At 43.1% G+C, this 19,330-nt stretch overlaps 1 protein-coding gene across 1 annotated transcript in view; it reads left to right on the top strand.

The window, feature by feature from the left end:
* meis1b (Meis homeobox 1 b) overlaps positions 1 to 19,330 on the top strand; it is an 83,834-nt gene that overhangs the window by 43,960 nt on the left and 20,544 nt on the right. The window contains exon 9 of the mRNA XM_086179618.1: positions 16,198 to 16,274. Coding sequence (XP_086035744.1) covers positions 16,198 to 16,274 — 77 coding nt within the window. The remainder of the gene's footprint in view (positions 1 to 16,197; positions 16,275 to 19,330) is intronic.

The raw sequence follows: 19,330 nt of genomic DNA, 5'->3' as shown, positions 1-19,330 counted from the left end.
ACACATTATCACTAACACTCTCTCATTCTGGCTCTCCTCCCCTCCTATTTGTACACAGACTCAGTGTAACGAGAGGCAGCCGTGATCGCAGCTCATAAAAGAAGCCAACCCGCAAACCCTCAATGGCCTGCCCCCCCTCCCCTCCCCTTCCCCCCTCCTTTCTCCCCTTAAAACGTGTAAAATGCAGAGAGAGAAAGAGAGAGAGAGAGAATATAAAAAAAATCCAACTGGAAGGCATAATCCCCTGTTAATACAATTAGAGTCTAATTTAACCGCTTGCGTACGCAGATGTAGCCGAGCTGGAGGAGTGCTGCCCACCCCTCCGCCACCTCCTACCACACACACACACACACACACACACACACACACACACACACGCACGCACGCACACACACACACACACTTGGAAATGTTTTCTTTTTTCCAACACAGCAGTGTGCAACAGGGGTTTTGAGCAGAAACAGGTGTGAAAAGCGATATAATTCATTTCTGCGCTGGCAGAGGCGGCCAGAAAGCTCGCTGTCATGGGCCTCGGGTGGTGGAGGAATCCAGACAGGGTGTGCAGGGGTTGGGTGCGAGCTGAGAGATAGATGGATGGTTGGATGGATAAGTGCCGTGTTCACTGAAAACATTATTTGTTTTGGTTAGGACTGAACAGAATAGAAAAGCCAGGGGGGAATCAGCCTGTCAGCAATGAGGATTTTGATTGTTTCTCTGAACTTCTCTGAAAATATGTGATCTACCAAGAATAACTTCCAAGAAAATTCGCCATAGAAATTGTTTAAACGGTTCGAGTGTTAGGGTTCCGTTCATGACTGGCACAACTTTCTGTCAGTTGTAGGCGATGCATGCATTGTACTTGACACTGGATTTGGATTTGGTTTTTGAGGTATTCATAAGATTGTGCAGAGTGTTTGTGTGGGTGTGTGTGTGTGTGTGAGAGAGAGAGAGAGAGAGAGAGAGAGAGAGAGAGAGAGAGAGAGTGTGTGTAGCCTAACTAAGCTAACATTAAAGAAAATATCAATCTCATTTTCACGAATGCCTCAAGTGGCTGAAAAACGATGTCCTCTCAGCGGCGTCACACAACTGTGTTTACGTTTGTTAATCAGAGACACGTGGTTGATGCATCATCTCAAAAGCAACGCGTTGCAGTCAACAAAACAAAAATGGCTCCCAAAATAATTATAATCTGAAGCAAATCAAGAATTTACTCAGGAAAATCAGGATTTCTCACTGCAGGACAGTGTAAATTTATTTGCTCCAGGTTTTTCTGAACAACACACGGGAGGTTAAAAAAAAAAAAAGGAGGTCAGAGGTCGCCATTGCCTCAGATGCCATTAGTCTTTTGCTGTTTATTGCTGGAGCCTGAACATGTCAACACCCTGGTCACCTGAGGCAACCCCGGCCTGGGAGGATGTCATTCTAGTGGTCCACATAAAAATAAAATGAATGTTTGTCTCAGGATTTTTTTTTTTTCTGAAGAAATAAGTTGAAGGAAAAGTGCAAGAGAGAGCGAGACGATGCGAGTTCCAGAACACCGAGTCGTTTCATGAACATGGAAGACAACGGCTGCCCTGTGATTGTTGTTAGACTTGTTTGTCTTAGTTATCTTGTGTACAAAGTAAGTCTCTCACGATGAATAATTTCAATTTAGCGTCCACGCCACCAGGACGCCTGAGTAATAACTTTGAAGCAATAATACCAAGAAGTAAGCATCAGCTGACGTTTTATGATTCATTTATTCATAAATGACAATAAAGGCATGATGTCTCTCTGGATACTGTAAAGTCATGTAGTAGTCAATGCAGCCTGGTGTCTCTGATTAGGTCTTAATTCAATCTAAGTGGCAGTCAGAATCTTAGGCGCCACTGCATTAAGATTTCAAAGAGCTCCTAAGAGACGACAGACAGACCGATCTGCCAAAGGCCTGGCGTGACAATGTGACGCAATAGAGCGGCACAAGAAAACAAGAGAACAAGTTAGTCTTATTCTCAGCATTTTTACTCGGGTTTAGATACTTTATCTCTGTGAATGGAATTGGCTTTGGGCTGTGTGTGTGTGTGTGTGTGTGTGTGTGTGTGTGTGTGTGTGTGTGTGTGTGTGTGTGTGCGTGTGTGTGTGTCTTTCACAACTTGTGTTCGTGTAATTGCTTTAGTGCACATCTATGTGTGCATGCAGGAAGCATTTGGAAGCAATGACATGTCCGTACCAATCGCCGTGGTGGTTGGTGTTAGAGAGGAGGCAGCTGAGTCAACCTACACACACACACACACACACACACACACACACACACACACACACACATACTGTGCCCCAACCCCCACATTACCCCACACCTTGTAATGAAAACATCATCAATTATCCCTCTTGACAGGCCCTAGAGACCAAAGGGAGACAACCCTCTTTGGGGGCTTCTCTTTGTGGACTGACCTCTCAAAGAAACACACACACACACACACACACACACACACACACACACACACACACTCACACTCAAACGCATGCTCCTCACACACGTGAAACCATTCCATGCGGGCATGCACTTTTATTTGTGAGTGTGTGTGTGTATTAAAAGATGATTGGCTGATGAACCCATATTCGCTAACAGAGTGGCTAGCGGTCCCCTGGAGAAGATGAGGTAGCAGGTGGAGGATTTAACTGTATACGTGTGTTTTTGTGCTGGGATTTGTGTGTGTGTGTGTGTGTGTGTGTGTGTGTGTGTGTGTGTGTGTGCGTGTGTATGTGTTTATTCCTCTCCAATTAAAATCTGTATTCCAGAGGCCACTCACACAATGACCGTCTGCTTGAAGTTGGACCTATTATCCTCATTTGCGGCTCTATTTATCTGTATAATTATTGCAGTTCTCGTAATGTGAATTTTTAGAGGGTGGGGTGGGAGGCGGGGGTGGGGTGGGGGTGGGGGGGGGGGGGGCGCTCCTCTCCTGAATGTTTTAGTCTCTACTCAACTTCAATCATTTCATTCACTTTTCAATATGAAAAACAAATGATAAAATGATTGTGGGACTCCGTTAGGGTAGTTTTGCCAGATTCACACCTCAGAAAAAAAAAAAATCGTCATATAACCTAAACTTGTACTTTCCACTCACTTCATCCTCTGTCTGCTGTAAACCCTTGTACTGTCTCTTTAAGGCCCCGCTCCATTTCTTCTGATTGGCCAGATTCCATAAGTCTGCTGAGGGGATCGCCTGTAGCCATGTGGCAAAAATGGCTTTTGATGCATATCATAAGTTGGGGTTTCCATGGCGTTCAGTGGTCTTTGTAGATGTGTTTCCAACCTGCCAAGAAGCAGGTTCTGGGAAAAATGCGGTAGAAACATCAAGCTTAGATAAAATGAGCATTCAAGTTAAAAGTTGTTGCTGTGGATTAAATACACGAGTTACAAGGGACATGCAAATAATTCTGGTAAATTGTTGGGACTTTTTTATTTAGTTGGGTCTTATCACAACAAGTCAGTCAATACAAATTAATCATGGACGATGCTGAGAATAGAACATAGTGCAACGATCGTCTTTGACTTCAGAAATCTCAAAGTTAATTAGAACAATTTATAGTAAAAACCAAAGCTTGTTTATATTTGCTCAGTTGCCTTCTTATGTCAGATTTATTGTGGTATTAGAAATTTTCGCCTAATCTCATCGCAGCCTGAACAATTAGTTGCAAATATTATGAAGTCCCAGTGGTCTCATAAAATTATGTAGATGGACGTACAAGCCTGGTCTCCTTCTCCCTTTACAGGTCTTTAAGCCGTTCAATTTGTCTTTTTTCATGCATCCTCTCCTCTCTTCTGGTTTTATTGTTTCACTCCTCTGTTTAAAAGCCCGCAAGGCCAATTAACTTCTAATCCATGTCACCTCTGAACTTTTCTAAAATGTCTGCCACAGATCTGGAGCAAAATGCCCCGTGCATGTGTTTGTGTGTGTGTTGATTTAGCGGGGGGGGGCGGGGGGGGGGGGGCAGGTCAGTGTGTTTCCTTGAGAACGTGAGAACTTTACAGACCCTCAAGGTGGGTCAGCTGCATCAGAGGATCACCAGTTGCTCAAGATTTAACACGGCTAAAGGATTTGAGGAAAAAAATCGAATTAAATCGTTGGACTAGACTATTTTTTTTTCTCAACAAGTACAAAATTAATTCAACTCGTTTTCTCAAATGAGATCAACTTAAAATTTCAAGGCAGCCCAGACATGAAGCTTGTTAAGTTAAATCAACTGAATAGATAAGAACATTCACAGTCATTGATCGTTTGGTGCTCACATTGTAGCGACTTATTAGTTCACATTGACTAGTTGCAATTTTTGATTAAATTGTTATAATAATAGTAATACAATAAACGTACAGAACACTTAGATATACTCAAAGACACTACACGCACCGAGTCGAAATGAACTTTTTTAAAATACAATGTACGAATAACGATAATAATAATGATGTTTCTACTAGTTCTAATATTAATAATAATGGCAGCAATAGTTATTATTATTGTTTGTTTCTTTAAATCCATTCTTTTAAAACTATGTTTCAGCTTGTACTTGTCAGTAACCTCCCTAGCATCATTAATCCTTCCATCTTCTTTTGATTTTCTCTCCGTCAGCCTCCCTCTCCTCCTCCTCCTCCTCCTCCTCCTCCCCCTCCCCCTCCCCCTCCCTGTAACTTCATTGTTGTGAAACTATGGAACAGTTGAGTGTTTGGTTTCATTGTTGTCCGTCAAAATGATTGACGGCTTCATGCTGACGCCGCGCTAGTTCTAGTTTTCATTATCAGCTGTATGTTATAAATGCACGTGTGTGTTTGTGTGCATGTAGGTGACTTCAGAGTGGACAAAGGCCCAATAGCTCCGATTTGTGAAATCGCTCTTGGTTTGTCAGCCGCTACTCAGGCTCAGCTGATTCCGACACACATCCACACTTGTGACATCGGTAGGGTGGGGTAGTGTGGAGTTCCCCACCATCACTGTGGTATTTATTGGAGAGTGAGTGGCAAGTTGATGTGTGGAGGACCCGGGGGGAAAGATTGTCACAAGTCTGTGGTTAGCTGTATGGAATGTGTCTATCGACAACCCCACAGATCAGCGATGCTAGCGATGTAGACTGTCAGTCTCACCCTTTGAGAGTTGCATACCTGCTTTTTTGGAATAAAAAAAAGTTCACCATCTTTCAGGAGTTTAGCATAGCTTCTGTGTGTAGCATAATTTTGTACAGACAGTGTTATATTAACTCTGCTAAGTGTGAAATCACATTAGTGCTAGCTGTTAGCCATTATCCATTAGGCTGTATTTGGTGATCCGGAGGATTGTCGGATCTTTTCTGGCTGGAGTCAGCAGCTCAATACCTTTTACTTACAGCAAGTGCAGCAGCCTGCCCTAGATACATTTTGTGTGTGTGTGTGTGTGTGTGTGTGTGTGTGTGTGTGTGTGTGCGTGTGTGTGTGTGCGCACACACAAGTGTGTTTGTTTGTGTGTGTGTGATTGCATATTCAGTTGTGCTATCATGTATATGTGTCAGCTTCATGTCTCTTTTGTACGTGTGAGTATGTGCATGCCTTTGTGTCTCATTCCATGCGAGTGCTCGATGGATCCTGTGGCTTTGCCATCGTGGTAATCAGTTTGCACGTTGGCTGAACTAATTTATCAATTCAGTTCCTCCCACTCGTATTCTCTCCCATGCGTGAACCCTCTCTCTCTCTCCGTCTCTCTCTCTCTCTCTGTCTCTCTCTCCCCTTCACTCTGTCTCAAACAAAACACTTATTTCTGAAACACCATAAGGGTCTCCTATCTTTTATGCATGCCTTCTGCCTCTCTGACTTCTCTCCCTCTCTCTCCTGTCTTCCCTGACTCCTTCTTCTCCAGTTCTTCTGTAATGTACAGCTGTGTTGCCTATAATGGCCTTGAACCATTCTCAGCTGTTTTTTTTCCTCTGAGGAATGAGGATCTATGATTTATGATGAGATATTCTGTGATATACAGACATAACTCACCGTTTGCTTGTCTTATATTTTGATTGAAGTTTCCTGTGTATAACACTGGAAGGCTTTTAATGCGCTGGAGGCAGGTTCTAAAGGTATGTGGCCATAGGCTGCTTGTGTGTTTCGACTTGGCCTGCTAGCCTAAGCTGCCCCTGTGGAAGGTGGATGTTCAGGTCTTTGCAACCATGAACAGCAATCTCCTTTTTTAATGTACAACAACAACCAACATAAACTCCATCAGTTTCACCAAAATACTTGAGGTGTAAGTGCACAAAATGGGATCTGTAGCTCACGGGACTGACTGGCCATGTCTTCCCAAACTTTGTCTTCCTTACTGAAAGAAATTTCTCAAGGCCCCTCAATTTTCTTTCCCTCTTCCACTTTTTCTCTGTTTCTTACTGCCATGTATTATGTTTCTTTTCACGTTATCTTCTGTTGAAAATTCCGGTTTTTGGCCTCTTTGCTCCAAACCAGTAGATGGAAACACAACTAATGGAAGCCTCAGTTCATCTGTGACACACGCCAATAAATAAATATGTGTTGTTGGGATTTAAATCTATTTTCCTAATCACATAGCTTCGACATTCCGCCCTTTTCAGACAAAAGCCCAATAATATAACTAAATTTACAGCGAGGACCGGCGGTTATTGTGAAGCTACAGTCAGTGAAAATCTCAGTCAATGTAATGTCCTCTAAAGTGATGGAAATACTGCGTGTGCCTGTGTGTGTCCAGTGGTGTGAGATAATTTGTAGCTAGTGAATCAGGTGGTGAACGCAGACGAGCAATAACTCATGGTAGAGGAGCTGAAGGCTGGGAGGGGTTAGGTGGTGGGAGAACCCACGCCAACGCACGTGAACTTGATATTCTCACTTTTCCTCAGCCAAGCTTTCTCTTACTTCTGTTTTTTTTTAAATCCTCTGTGATTCTGTCTGCTGAGCTACTCTCTATTTATATACATTTTTCTGCTTCCCCCCCCCCCCCCACCCCTACCCGCCTCTCTGGTGTTGCAGTATTAGCTATGACGGGGGGGGGGGGTGAACAGGGCTTAGGGTGCTGCTCACTTGTTTGTTACAACAGATTAAGTCATTGATTTGTAAAAGCGGTGCACTGATGGAGAAGGCCCTCTGCTGCCACAGATGAAGAGAGAGAGAGAGAGAGAGAGAGAGAGAGAGAGAGAGAGTAGAACAACATGGAGAGAGAGAAACATCTGTCTTAGGAGATGAAGGCCGGGATATTGAAGTTGAAAGAAAAGATGAGAGCGAACAGCAACAAGAGGAGTTGAATGAAGGAAAGAGGAGGGAAAAGGAGGCAGCATGAGATAGTTAAGCAAAATGCTAAATATAGAACTGGAGGTTGGAGGGGGCGGAGACGGGTGAGAGAGATGGGGAGACACAAGGATGAGAGGAAGGAGGGAGGGGTGTAGATACTTTGAATGACAGAGATGTCAAGACAGAGGAGGGAGGCAGAGTGGGAGAGCTCCTACATCCTCCTGCTCTTTTATACTTGCCGCTCCATAGGGCATAAGGGAGCAATTGTGAAATACCTTTACCTAGTTTCAGCATTCCCCCCAACCCAGGTTCTTTTCACCCCCCTGGGGGCCAACGGTGAGTTTCTAATTAAAACGTCGAGGGCAAAAGGGTAATTATGATAATAACATAATAATATCGCCAGGGTTATTAGAATGTTCTGTGGTCCCCAAATTGCTTCCTCAGAGAGATCAGGTTTCAGTGGCATTACGTAAAGTTAAATTTCCTTGGAAGTCAGGTGAAATGAAATGGATTGGTTGACGTGCACCCTGGGAATCAGATTCCCTCCTGAATGCTGGACGCTGAATCTATAAAAAGCTCTTCAGTGACACATGCCCAGGCCTTTTTTCCTCCGTGCTATCGCTTTGTTCCCATGTAGCATGCTATGTTGAAGGTGTAGCAGCAGAACATTTGATTTTTTTTAAGCCGGAACGCTAGCTTGCAGCACTGTAGCTTTGAGCTAACACGCCGATGATCCGAGGGCCATCCCTCTGTTCCCTCTCAGCTTTCTCTGGTACCTGACTAGGATGAGGCTTTTTACTCCCCATTTACACACCCCCTCCATCCCACGCAGGCCTGAGGCAGCCCACCTCCAGCTGTGGCTGCCGTTCACTGCGCCGCTTGGTGCAAGTACCGATTGCTTTGGAGTGCCTCCCCTCGCTCAAATAGGCGGTAATTACGGGCTTAAAGAGGTTTAGTGGTCCAGCAAACTACATAATCACCCCTTGAATTAGCCCCAGCTCATCAGCCTCAGTCCAACGAGCAGCGCTTACCACTAGCACTAGCTAGCATGTTGCACCCCTTTCTCTTTATTGCACAGAGGGAAGCACAGCAGCAGGTGTTGTGCAACATCCGGCCCCCTTAATAAATTTAGTCTCCCCTGAGCTGGAATAGGGAGGACTAATGAAGCACGCCCTCGCTCGTAGTGAAAGCAACCGTGCACAGACACGACATGCAGCAGACAGTATGAAACGCTTTCCGGGAGTATCAGCAGACCTCACCCTTTATTATCGTTAGCACACAATGCTGCACTTTGTCAAGACTTGAAACTTGGTATTCGTGTGCATATATACAATAAGCTTCAGTATACACACTTTCACTAGACCCACCCAAAGCACACAAATGATTGCTCACACATTTAGCGTAGCAGGAACAGCGGTGGCTCTGCAGTAAACGCCTTTGGAGTTTTAGGAACACAAGAGATGCTAATCATCAATTATCAGAGCGAAGACACTGGTAATGCTGTACATTGTCTAATCCAGTTTGTACTAGAGATTTAATGACAAACTTTTCACCCCTTTCCTCACTCGACTAACTAGATTTATCTAATTCCCAAAGGCAAGGGAGCTGTGAGATTTCCCTAAATCAACAAAAGCTGTTTTTGGAGAGGAAAAATGCTCATTAATGAATGAAAAGATTAGGAACATCTGTTTTTCCTCCTCCATTTTCTTTATCTCCTGAAGAGATGGAGAGATTAATGACAAAAACAGTTTGAAAGGGGGCTCTCTTTGCCAATTCTATTGTATACATTGAGGTTTTAAAAAAAAAAAACTGGTGAATTATTCATGCTGCAAGCTTTGAGATGGTTTAGTGTAGTCCAATGCCATGAAAAATGTTTCTGCTTCTTCTTTTTTTTTGCTCTTTACATCGCTGAGATGGGGGGCGTTTATTTCGCTCAGACTTTGCAGAGGGCAGTCTTCATCCTGTAGCTGCTTCATTTTGAGTCTCCCAAACGATCTGTCTTCGCTCTGTTTTGTTATTTCACATTGGAGCAGCTTGAATCAGAGGAAATTGGGTTAGGGGTGCTTTGTTTTTTTCTGTTGTTGTTTTGTTCGCTCTCACTCCCTTTTCTTTTTTTCTTTAATCCCTCCTTTCTCCCAGAGCCAGCTTTGTTGCTGGGTCCCTGCTCCCTAATGAAGTCAAAGGGATGTCAGTCGATGCCACCTACACAGAAAGGAATTTGAAATGGCGTAGCTCTCACGCGCAGCATGAACACATACACAGGAGATGAAACTGAATGAGCAAGAAATTTGGGAAATTGTGGTGGGCTTCTTTTATGAGATGCAGCAGGCTTACATTTGGAGCGCTTGTTTTAAGGTCTGCACTTGCTCAGGGTTCTGGGCATTTGTTGTTAGCATAACAATGTGCTTGCCTCCCCAAATATTTAAGGTAATCTCATACATCTCTGGCAGGAGCAAAGATAGACTTGCAGTAAACTGTGTGTGTGCGTGTGTGTGTGTGTGTCAGTGTGTGTGTTAGACAGTTTGGTATGATGCCCTTCTTGCCAAAAAGGCCCCTGGATTAGCCGTCAGGCATTCCTGATGGGCAGCTCGGGTTCCACAGAGATTTGACCTGGGAAGAGTGAGGGGAACGGACCTGGCCAAGTCAAGGCTGTTCATTTATACCTCACCTGCCATGACCCAGTCAACAAGCATGAATAATGTCGGTGTTTTCTATCACCTGCTATGTGGAGTTTACACTGCCAGGACAGTTAAATCTCTGTGATAAGTGTGCTAAAAAGCTTAGAAACAGCTTTTTTACTGTGACTCTTTGCATTCTCCACCATCACCGAGCTTACAGCAAACCCCAACCATCAATCTCCAACTCACTAAGACACCGTCCCAGCACATCTGTTCGCCACTGATTGTGCAGCGTCATGGGCTCCTTTTGAGGAACATCACATGTCTGTGACTGCGTATGATTTTCCTCTTTCTTCTTGCGCTCTCCATCCTGTTTCATGGTTGCTGTTTTATAAAGGTAATGTGGCGTGTCAGGCCTTTTTAATGGGATGCACACAGGCTTGGGAAGCACGTCTTTAAATAGAAATGTATGCAATGATATCACCATGACACTAACGGCTAAGGAAGGAAGACTGGGGCTGCACTAAATAAGGTCCTAAGGATGAAGTCACACACAGAAAGACAAAGATGTCATTGTAAAATTCAAGCTTTTGTTTAAAATGCCGTTTTGGAACATATGTCATCACAGTTAATTTGATTAAGATGAATTAATCTGAGAGAAATGTTGCTGGATATTTGCAGAACAGTTAAACATATCAAGGTTTTTCGAACATTCTTACTCTTCTATTTTTGGCGAGCAGCTGCAGCTCAAGAGAGGGTAGTCTAATAATCAGAAAGTTCCTGGTTTGATCCTCCAGCAGTGGCCACTGAACTCCCAACTGCTCCTGATGCCTCTGAAATCAGTGTGTGTGTTTGTGTGTGTGTTTGCGCGTGTGTGCGCGTGCCGTGAAGCACTTCGTGTGGTCGCCATAGACTACACTGCTTGTTCCCTCTTGATGTCCTTTTTTTTTTTTAATCAAAAGTCAAATTAAAGGAAGCAGTCAGAGTCGTTGCGCGGTACAGAGGAGTGAGACGGAGAGTTGGAGCAGGAGCTGGTTTTGCTGAGGAGGTGAGAAGGAAGCACAGCAGCAAGATAAAAGAGTCGTCTGAAATAACCCTCGCCTCGCCGTAAACTCAAGCACCCCTGAAAGAGTGGCTCAGGTTCTCGTTCTTGCTCCTCGTAATGATAGCAAGAAACTAAAATCAGATTTGATAGAGTGTAAAAACGGCCAAGACTAAGTGGCAGGACCCTTAAGAAGATCTGTGTTTGGAAGAGTTTGGCTGCTGGTGTTGGGTTTTTGTGCTGGACATGGTGACAGTGAGTGTCAGAAATAGAAATATAGAAAAAAGAAGCCCGAATCATTTCTTGCTGGGGTTTATCTGCTTTTTTAATGTAGTGTTAAAAATTAATAGACACAACAGATTTTTTTCCAATTTTCGCTTCAACTTTAAAGGTTGGTGTTTTTTTAATTGCCCTGTCCGACGTGATTCTCTCCCAGGTTTGGCATGGGGACAGAGGGAGTAGAGAGGTGTCTTGAACCTCGGGGGCCCTGGAAATCCATGTCCATGTCTCCTCCTCTTCCTCCTTCTGTCCTTTTCTTCTTCTCATTCCCTCCTCTCTCCCTCCATCCCCCTTGTTCTTGTCTGAGGACGGAAGACAGTCATAGAGGGAGGGGATGTGATTGATGCTCTGTTACTCAACCACACACTAACACACACACACACACACATACTTCCACACACACACACACACTGCGAGGACACACATATATGACCACGCTGCTACTTGCAATCTCATTTTCTTGAATGACAACAAACAAACACAAAAAATATTTGACATAAATGGTCACACTTTCATGTATACACACACACACACTTGGGTTGATAAGACACACAAAAGAGCGAGAGAAAACACACCCCTCCTGGCACCCACATGCTCAGAGAGAGGGAGAGAGAGAGAGAGCAGGGTGGAAATTCTCATGAAGAGGTTGTATATTTGGAGAAGACGTATCATTAAGATAGGCAGAGGGAAGGGAGGGAAGGATGCGCAGAAACTTTCCATCTGCTCTTTTAAAGAACATGTTATTGCTTTCCTCACTGAAGGTCTCTCTCTCTGTCTCTCTCTCTCTCTCTTTCTCCATCTCTCTCTCTCCATCTCTCAACCCGCTGAATCAAAGCCAAAGGCCATTAAAAGACGATATTAAAACTGGGGGACTTGTTTCACAGTGAGATTCTAAATCACTGTGTTTTGACAGATCTGAGCTAATTTGGCACTTTAAAAGAAAAGGAGGATAAAAACAATTTTTATGTTTTGGCTTCCTGGCCTCTTCTTCCTGTTAGCGTTTCCATTACGTGCATGTTATTATGTGAAAAGTCTGTTTTAGTTTGCTCTTTAAAGGTTGAAGTGACAGGATGTAGAGGTGAATTAAGTTTTTGGATGCTAAAGTAGCTGTTAATTCTTGTCATGCAAATTTACATTCACAAATTTGCTGCAGTGAAACTCGGATTTTCGATAAAATGTAAGTCAGTGCAACTGTTTGTTATTGGACAGAGGGATCCAGCAGTTAGGGATGCACGATACTGGGGCTTTTGCTGATATCTGATATGTTGATATTTAACACCTGATTTAGCCGGTAGCTGATATTTACTGTTGATGTGATCTGTATAAGATGAGCTTCACATTTTGTACAAACTTAAAAAAACAAAAAAAACAAAAAAACAACACTTGAAAATTGCATTTCGATTCATTTGCATAATGTCAGAAAAAGCTAACAGTTACCTGCTAAGGAGCTAATGTTGGTTTCGGCGGGATTGTGTGGAAAAACAACAACTCTGATGCAGATTTTCACCAAACTTGCTGCATGGATCAAGGAAGACCTTTTGAGGCAGATCTGTTCACCATAATGGCAAATGTTGTTTTTTTTTTACATCGAGTTTGGTTGTGGTCACCTTCCCAGAGGGGTGCGCTCCATGAGTGCCTTTCGATCCACACTCGATTTGATCGTTGTTAGTAATTCACACTTAGACAGTCATGTCACACATTTTTTTCATTTTTAAGTAAAATGAACTCAATATGTAATTGGTAGCATGGCAGCACTGACAGGATGTTTGTGTTACACTCATGGAAGCAAACATATTTTCCTCCCGGTGCTGCTGCCTCACATAGTTTGCGTGTCTGTCTGTGTGTGACTGCTGTTGTAGGTCTGTCCATCTGCTGGGAAGCCAGAGGGAAGAAAGCCTCGAAACAGGGTGTATTTGTGCTATTTTGTTGCCCCTGGCGTGGCCGCAGCCCCCCAATATCACGAGGAAACCCTCCTGCTCGCACAGACCTACGACACTTAGAATGGACACATTTCTCCTCAATCAGCTTTGTTTGTCAAGACGACATTGTCCTCACATGACTAGCTTCAATGTGCCAGAAGAGCGTGTTTTAATGTCCCCGATCTGATCCATCTACAGTATAGAGGACGTGCACATACACACAACATACATGAATGCACAGTCCACATGCATGTGTGTACACGTCCATAAAAGCGAACCCAAAAGGAACTGGACACAAATTTAGCCAGAGGCGACAATGCAATTATAACTTAGCGCATGAAATTAGCCTCCTTGTGTTCCCGTTCCCCACAACCAATCACATGGACAGGGGAAGGCTGGGAAAAAATAACTGTCTCCTCTCTCTCTCTCTCTCTCTCTCTCTCTCTCTCTCTCTCACTGTGTCTCTGTTGGGTCATCCCAGCATTAAACACAATCCTGTTCATTATGCATTGAAAGAACTGTAATGAAAAAATGAAAACGCTGGCGCCACACTGATTTTACACGTCTGATTGACTGTAAAGTGTGTGTGTGCAAGTGTGCGTGCGTGTGTGTGTGTGCGCACACACACACACACGCGCTAGACACACTATAGATTATACAGTAGACATGTATGGCGCCTTTTGTCGCTAACTATAAAATGAGATACATTTTGAGTAAAATCCAGACATAGACTCTCCCTGATTGTGTTAAAGATTTGCAAGTTTTACTCAGTTATAGTGTGATAAAAAGGAAGGGGATTTCCTGCTTTAAATGTCCACAACTGCTGTCTGCACTTTCTCGTTTCCAAGAGAGTAAAAAATATTTTTGAAAAATTTTTTTATTAGCATTTTCTTTGGACGTACATACTCTCACAGACAGTCGAATTAAATGAATACAAAACATGCCCACTTCATTGTGATGGGCTACAGAATTGCATTCAAGAATTTTTGGGGTCAGAGTTTAGGAAGTGAATGATTTCCTTTGCCATTTATGGTTTGAAATGACATAAAAGATTCGCTTGTATTCATGTGGAGAGAATACGCTATTGCTTTATCCCCAGATAACTTGCATACTTGGCAAAATTCAAACATTTTCCATCAGTGATATTTCACTTCTTCATTTATTTGCATGTGTTCTTTCTCTGCTAAATGTGTACATATGATTTTGGACGCTTCTCCAGTTGGTGCTATCACTTCCACAATCTTTCCTCCCCTTCTCCTCCCTCTCCTCCTGTTTTATGGCCTTTCTGTAGTATTCAACACAGTCCGTGTCTTGTCTCCATCATGAACGGCACATTGTCCTCAGTGAGCAAGCCTCCGTGCAACTGGGATGCCCCCCCCCACACACACACACACACACTAATATAAATCAACACACTCCTTGAGTTCACATTTATCCAATTTATTCACTCTATGTATTTAAACAGGTGGCTGGACTTTTAACTGTTCTCAGCTGTGGTCACAGTCCCTGGTTTTATGGAAGCGAGCTGTAGGGTCCAAAAAAACTGTCATCTGTCCTTCATTCATGCGTCATATTTGTGTACACGTTAACAAAAATAAATATTGTAGCGGCTCTGATGTCAAGACGCTGACGTAGGGAAAACGTGAGTTGAGATAAGCATTTTTTATTTTTTATGAAGACGGTGAAGTGTTATTGTGCCAATAAGGATAAAAGCTAGCAGCAGCAGCAAGGACAAGAGATTTTACATTCTCTTTTCTGTATTCCATCAGGTCAATGTTACACATTGGTTCTTCTCTGATTACATATGCAGCGGGGTGAAAGAGGGGCCGACATGAATATATTTGTGTAAGAGGCTGCCTAATTACCAGAGCTGGTTCTCCACTTCACTTAACTTTCTAATTGGCTTGCCTTTTTGGCTGCCATTAATTACGAGATCTCATATTCCATTAATGATTGAGGGAGAGAGGCATGATAACGTGCACAATACTCACACATACTCACAGCACATCCAAAGAGACATACACACTTCCTGACACCAAGGCACCCGTGCGCACGTGTTTCTCCCTCTCGTTATGCGGTGCGTTCACTTGTGTGTGTAAACTTAGAACAGCTCTTTCTCCTCTAAAAGACGAATCAAAACTCTCTTTAACAACAAGAAGCTTCATTCAACAATTTATGAAGCCTTTTTCTTAAGCGCCGCCAATGAGGTTATGATCACCGGCGGGTGTTTGATTGATTGTTAGCAAGATATTTCAAAAACTAATGGACAGATTTTGATGACGTTTGGTGGAAAGATTGGTAATATTGCAAGGATCAAGTGATTTAACTTTTGGAATCTGGATCACATTGTAGATCCTGGATCCCGACGAGTGTCTCTACCAGCGTCGTTCTTCTGGACATGCCGTTGATGAATTCCGATCAAATTCTTTGAGTTCGTGTGACATGGTAAAAGCGATACTTCACCAAAAAAAGGAATTTTGCTGTTCAATTACTGACAAATAGATGGCATGAGAAGAAGTCTTCTTCCCTCCTAAATTATTTTCTTGTGACTCCTGAATATAGAAAGAGCGATTAATTTAGCTTTTAACGGCTAACAACAGTTAAACTGTCCAAAACACGTCAGTGTTTAAGAACATCGTTTGGTATTATCCACATCTTTAGGCAGCTGTATGCTCGTAATCCACAAACACTTTGATTTCAGCTAAAAACAAGCACAATTTCACCTTTCCCTGTAGGCCTCTCCGTCACTGTAACGCTAAACAGGGAGTGTTATAGTTAGCTTGTTCTGAGTCACAAAGAAGAAATGCAGGTGAAAAGAAAGCCATCTTGACCCAATGACACCTATTTATGTAATTGAAAGGTTAAAAAAAAGGATTGGTGAAGGTGAAGTACTGCTTCAAAACAAGTTTTGATGAGATTTGTTGTGGCCATGTTTCGTGATTAGAGAGATATTATCTGCCATTTATGGGCTTTTTGAAGACATCTATGATACTATGGTCATAGTCTGTACCACCTGGTATCCTTGGTGAAGGTACAAGTACTTGTAGTGCTTTTCCTAGTTTTCACACATGCCATCTTTGTCTCCTGCAGCATCCCTACCCATCAGAAGAACAGAAGAAACAGCTGGCGCAAGACACAGGCCTCACCATCCTACAAGTGAACAACTGGTAAGATATTACAGTGTACATGCAGTCCACTTCTGGGGTTTGTTCCCTCAGGCTATCCCACATCTTAATGATTGGAATTAATGCCTCCGCTCCACCCCTTTTTCTTTTTTTCTCTCTTCTTTTTCTCACACACACACACACACACACACACACCACTTACCGAATCATCCTCACCGAGATCAATCCGTCTAAAGAGATATGGCCTGGAGTGATTTTCCAAACCAACAACCCAAACTTGAGCATTCATGTTAATTGAGAGTCAAAAGAGCATCTGAAAACACCCAATAAAATCATCCAACGACTTATACAAGAATGATGACTGGAAAAGTGGTAGCTCTGAGACCAATTATAGGGTTTTACTTTGGCTTGGCTTTTTGTAGCATTACCTTTTAATGTGATTAACACTGGCTTTAATTAGTCAGTGAACATTTCATTTAACATTTATTCTCACTAGATGAATGTTTAATTGATTCCAAGTTTATATTCCATTTTGGTTTTGTCAAGATCATGAGGCTGGATGACAATGACAGATTTTGGATAGAAATGTGTAAGCTAAACATTCTAAATGTGTAATATCTCCTGCTTGCTATTCAGTTAAAAAGATTTCATTACATGACTGCTTATCATAAATCATTTGATGCATTACTATTTATTACTTTTTTCACAGTGCATGCAGCATTTTAAGTTCTGCTTGTTAGCTTAACTTAGAAGTGCAACACCCTAATTACTAACCTGCCTTTGCAAATTAATGATCCATAAGTGCCAAATAGCCTGTTAATTGAGCACAAGCACGACCTGCTGGGGCCATAAAATAAGGTCGCTAACTAGCTGTTTTAACCTTAGGTAGCACTGTAAAAGGTAGAAAGGGGCCCCGTGTCCTCATGCGGCTACTCTTATCAGAGAGATGGCTATCAGCACATGCTAAGTGTTATTAGCCATGTCTAATTAAAGGGGCCTGAGTCTGGGTAACTGAGGCAGGGTCCAGGCTGAGGGTGTTTGATGTGAAAATAATCCTTGTAAGTATCAGTAGGTGCGAGTATGAAAGTGGAGACAGCAAAAAGGCAGCAGGGAGAGAGAAAGAGCGAGAGAGTTAAGGAGTCGGACTGAGGGGTAAAATAGATGATGAGAAAGAGAGGAGGACGATAAGGAGAGAGGAAGAGGAAGAGATGAGACATGATAGATCCCAATTACATCCGTCTAATGATATTAACATTATACCCAGCCATTGTTCTGCGAGACCTCAGAGACAGATGTTAAATTAGGGTGTAGTGTATCAGTCTATGGAGAATTCATTTATACCAGGCTGAAAAACAACACACACGCACACACTAACACACCCTGACTTTTGACCTGAGGGAATACTGTAGAGGTTATCAAATCACGTGACCTCTCTGAAATCCATGGGGGATCAATTCTTATAGCTAAGATAAAGCCACGAGGTGTGTGTGTGTGTGTGGGGAGAGGGAGAGAGATAGAGAGAGAGAGAGAGTGTCAGTCACATGAACAGTAGCTTGGTCACTTAAGGCTGACTCTGTGCTCTCATTGTGTTTCTTTATTTTTTATTGGTAGGGGGATAGCAACACACCCTGAAGGTGTGTGTGTGTGTGTGTGTGTGTGTGTGTGTGTGTGTGTATGTGTGTGTGTGTGTGTGTGTGAGAGAGAGAGAGAGAGAGTGTGAGGGTATGTGTGTGTGTGTGTGCGCATTTGTACAAGACCAACACACACTGTGTAAATCGTGGGAGGTTAATCTCAGTTTGTGGCAGATGTGCTGTGCTGTGTGTGTGTGTGTGTGTGTGTGTGTGTGTGTGTGTGTGTGTGTGTGTGTGTGTAAGAGAGGGGAACTGGGGGTGGTTAATCTAAGGGGTATTAGCTGTTAAACCCTGCATGCTGGGATCCTGCTGCCCCCTCACATTTTGTTGTATCCGTGTGTGTGTGTGTGTGTGTGAGAGAGAGAGTGTGAGAGAGTGTGCGCACGCACCCTTGTCCACAGGCATATTTCCATGCATGCGTTGTTTGAGCGAGTCAGCAGTAGCATGGAAGGTTGATCAAGAGTGAAACCAATAAATTGAGAAGGCACAGGTGACAGAGACGCACAGACAAAGAAAAAGAGAGAATGGAAGGAATACAGACAGTAGAAAGAAAAAAGAAAAGAGAGGAAAGTATCAGAAAAAGAGAGATTCACACAGAGCGAGAGAGTGAGGTTACATTAGGCGAACTGCCATTTCGCAGGCGTGCTGTTGTGCTGGGAGGGAAGCCCTGTCATTGGGTGTCTCCATAGCAACCTCCGGTGATGTTACCTCCTGACCCAGTGTTTGGTGAAGTCAATTTCCCTAGCTGTGACTCTGCTGGTAAGCTCTGTTGAAGTGCACGAGGACACACACGCACACACACAGACACGCAAACGGCAAGCATGCACTTACACTAGTCTACAACTGTGAAATTGAGCCAAAGAGGACTTAAGAAAACAAAAAACACTTAGTGAGAGTGTGTTTCATGGTCATACGTTGGCAAACGGCCGTGGATGAACTGCGGGGCATCCTTGTGCGTGTGTGTCTGTGTGCGTGCGCACATGTGTGTGTGTTTGTCTGTGTTTTCTAACTGAAAACCTGAGAATAAAAAAACTATGCAACTGAAAATTTGAATTGAATTTCAGTGTGAAACAGACAGATTATGAATGCACACCCTCTCTGTTATATACTGTATGTATGTGTTTATATATATATATATATATATATATATATAAACAGGCTTTTCTTTACATAAGTACTCACAAAACCAGCTCTCATACACCCCCCTGTCTCTCACATGCACCCCATAGATGTGTTAACACACATGTCGGTGTGTATTATTGATGAGCGAGCACGCGGTAGGGCTCAGCAGATTAAATAAAAATGCTAAAGGCCGGCAAGGGGCGCAGATCACTCATGAATTATTGGCAACAATACGCTGCACCAGGGAATCTCAATTTGAATGGAGAAAGTAAGCGCACGCATGTGTGTGCGTTTGTGTGTGTGTCGGGGGGGGGGGGTGATGCACGTGGCACATATTCAAAACAG

Source organism: Aulostomus chinensis, chromosome 16, assembly GCF_037954235.1.
Source record: "Aulostomus chinensis isolate RoL2024-O1b breed Wild chromosome 16, RoL_Achi_v1.0, whole genome shotgun sequence".
NCBI lineage: Eukaryota > Metazoa > Chordata > Actinopteri > Syngnathiformes > Aulostomidae > Aulostomus > Aulostomus chinensis.
Note: the sequence above shows the minus strand (reverse complement) of the source record. Positions and strands in the feature narration are given on the sequence as shown.